Genomic DNA, 2,921 nt, shown 5'->3' with positions numbered 1-2,921 from the left:
GCTGTCAGATCCCCTGGAACTGGAGTTATGGACAGTTGTTATCTGCCTTGTGGGTGCTGGGATTTGAACCTGGGTCTTCTGCAAGAACCAGTGTTCTTAACCGCTGAGCCATCTCTCCAGCCCAGAATACTCTTTTTTTGCAAACGTCGTCCGGTTTGGGCCTTTCCTTCACAGTTTTGTTTAATTAAACATCACTTTATCAGTGAGCCTTCACTATGCACCTCATAGAAAATTACAAGGCCCTCCTACCCCAGCTTTATTTTGTCCAGACAGGGTATGTCCAGGCACCTGCTACATGTTTGTTTTAAGCTGAGTCAGGGCAGGGACTGAGAATCTCAGACCTGCGAATAGTGCGTGGTATACGTTATGTGTAGTGTTTAGTGTTTGTTGAAGCAATGAATAGGGAACGGGGTCCTTTAGGATAGAGGATGGAAATTCTTAAAGGGCCTCTTTGGAGAATGGGAGGCCAGGAAAAGTGTAATGTTTATAGAAGGGCGGGGATTCCAGGTAGAAGGCAGAGAACAAGCAAAGGAAAAGAGGCAGGAAACTAAAGAGCAAAACCTGTGAAACACATGATTCCTGTCATCTCTGTCTAGTGGAGGAGGGGTCCGGGTAGATGAGTGGGAAAGACAGCAACCACAGCTCTGCAATTTGGCTGTAGCCGGGTCCTTAGTGACAGGATCACGTGAAGGGACCTTATTCGCTAGCAGGCCAGTCTCCGAGAGGGCGGGGCGGGGAGAGATGCGCATGCGCATTCGCGCTTGGGCTGCGCCCGGGCCTCTGGGCCCGCGGCGGCAGCATCGCAAGTTCTTCTCCTGTTCAGACTGCAGGCTGTGGTTGTGGCGGCGTCAAAGCAGAAATGCCGCGGCCCCCGCCGCCTGCTTGGCACCTCCTTGGGTTTAGCCTGTTCCTGGCCTCGGTATGCGTCTCCCTGGAATCCGCAGCGCAAGGCAACTCTGCCGCAGGTGCCGCCGTGCTCTCCCACCCCCACTCTTCTTCCCTTCTTCCTTGCCCAGATCCAGCCTTGCCTCTCTCTGCCCTTCCTACTGTTCCTTCCATTCACCTTCCTTCCCCGCTCTTCCTCCGTTCTTTTCACCGCATTTTCACTCCTACTTCCCCTCTATCCATCCTTCTTTTCCTTCATTAAGCCTCCATCCATCTTCCCCCTTCCATCCTCCTCCATACCATTCTCCCTCTTTTCTGTCCCTTCATTCTTTCCTCCATCCATCCATCTCTTTGCATTAATTCTTTAAGCATTTCACACACGTATACAATGTATTTTGATCATATTCACTCCTCCCCCTAACTCCTCCCAGTTCCAACCGCTTACCCCTCCCAACTTTATTTCCTCTTATTTTTATAATTCAGAATCCTCTTGTGCTGCTCATATATACATGGGTGGTGGGGCTATCCACTGAAGCACATTCCCTCTCTCTTAACAATCCGTCCTCTTCATTCCTTCTCCCCTTCAATCTATCCGTTTTCCTTCCCTTCCTCTCTCTTTCCTTTCATTTGTCCCTCCGTCCCTCCTCCTATTCATCCATCGTCTATCCAACTCTCTTTCCTTCTCTTCATCTGTCTTCTCTATTCCTAAATTATTTCCTTCCCTCCATATTTTCCACCCTCCTTTCTCCACCTAGGTGTGAGGCCATGGCCAGTGCCTAACACTCTAACTTGGACTTAGGCTTTGTCTTTGCACCCCACTCCCACTCTTACTAAAGCAGAGACCTGGCTGCTCCTTTTCTAGATAGACTGTGAAGGAGCAGGGCCAGTCTTGAACCTCTCAGTACCCTAGGGAGGGGAGATTTCAGTGTCAGTGCATGAGATATAACCAAAGCCCCTCCCTCCTCTGCAGATGCTCTGAATGTCCTCCTAATCATCGTGGATGACCTGCGTCCCTCCCTGGGCTGCTATGGAGATAAGCTGGTGAGGTCTCCAAACATTGACCAGCTGGCATCCCATAGCATACTCTTCCAGAATGCCTTTGCCCAGGTATGTCCAGGGATCTTTAGGCATGGGGGTGTGCCTCCTTGTGCACACACAGTTGGGGAGCCCTTCAGCTGCTACTGATGATTGCTGCCCTAGAGACCTCCTTGGAAGACAGAAGCATAGTTTGGTAAACAGTGGAGTAGGCAAGCTTGTTCTCCACTCACAAGGCAGCTTGTACCTGTAAGGCTTCCCTTCATCCTTGGGTGGAGTTTGTACCCTGCCCCTGGCATACTCAGGACAAACAGGCTTGGCCAGCTTTCTTCCAGAAACAGGGACTACCTTGAGCTGCAAAATCCAACCTGTGGGTCTCCAGACTGAGCTGTATGCATGACCAAGAGCTAGCCAGCTATCCATGGCAGACCTCCTCCTTGAGCCCCCTTTCAGGGCTGCTCCCCAAGAGCATCACCCCTTCTGGGTACCTAGAGACACTATTACATAGGAAGGTAAAAACACCCGCTGTTTTGAGAGTCTGTTTGCTGCTTTCCTTTGCTGGGAGAACACAAGCTCTAGCACCTGGGCGAGGCCCAAATCCCACTCCTTGGCTTTGAGATCTGCATGACTCAGCTGCTAGGCAGTTGCTGAGGATCTAGGGAGGTTGCTTGGTTACCTTCAAGACTGCAGACAAATTTCACTGTAATGACGTTGACCTCTGCTTCTCCCTACAGCAAGCAGTGTGTGCACCAAGTAGGGTGTCCTTCCTCACTGGGAGGAGGCCTGACACCACCCGCCTGTATGACTTCAACTCCTACTGGAGGGTGCATGCAGGGAACTTCTCCACCATCCCTCAGCACTTCAAGGAGAATGGCTACATGACCATGTCAGTGGGGAAAGTCTTTCACCCTGGTACGGTTATATTCCCAAACCCAGGGCTCTCTGTTTCTGTGCCTGAGTACTGCAATCCCTTTCTGGGTTGGGCTATCTTTGCAGGTTTT

General features: G+C 51.0%; 1 protein-coding gene across 3 annotated transcripts in view; it reads left to right on the top strand.

Annotated features, from left to right (window-relative positions):
• Positions 1-740: 740 nt before the first annotated feature.
• Positions 741-2,921, top strand: part of Ids (iduronate 2-sulfatase) — a 27,439-nt gene continuing 25,258 nt past the window's right edge. For 2 of the 3 annotated variants that reach the window (XM_008837276.3, XM_008837275.2), the window contains exons 1-3: positions 741-965; positions 1,856-1,992; positions 2,655-2,832. In XM_008837276.3, the coding sequence (XP_008835498.1) occupies positions 860-965; positions 1,856-1,992; positions 2,655-2,832 (421 nt within the window). In that variant the 5' untranslated portion in view covers positions 741-859. The remainder of the gene's footprint in view (positions 966-1,855; positions 1,993-2,654; positions 2,833-2,921) is intronic. The other variant, XM_008837277.3, reaches the window with a different exon arrangement.

Source organism: Nannospalax galili, unplaced genomic scaffold (genome assembly GCF_000622305.1).
Source record: "Nannospalax galili isolate Female #2095 unplaced genomic scaffold, S.galili_v1.0 scaffold198, whole genome shotgun sequence".
NCBI classification, from domain to species: Eukaryota; Metazoa; Chordata; class Mammalia; order Rodentia; family Spalacidae; genus Nannospalax; species Nannospalax galili.
The sequence above is the reverse complement of the archived record's forward strand: the minus strand, read 5'-3'. Positions and strand labels throughout refer to the sequence as shown.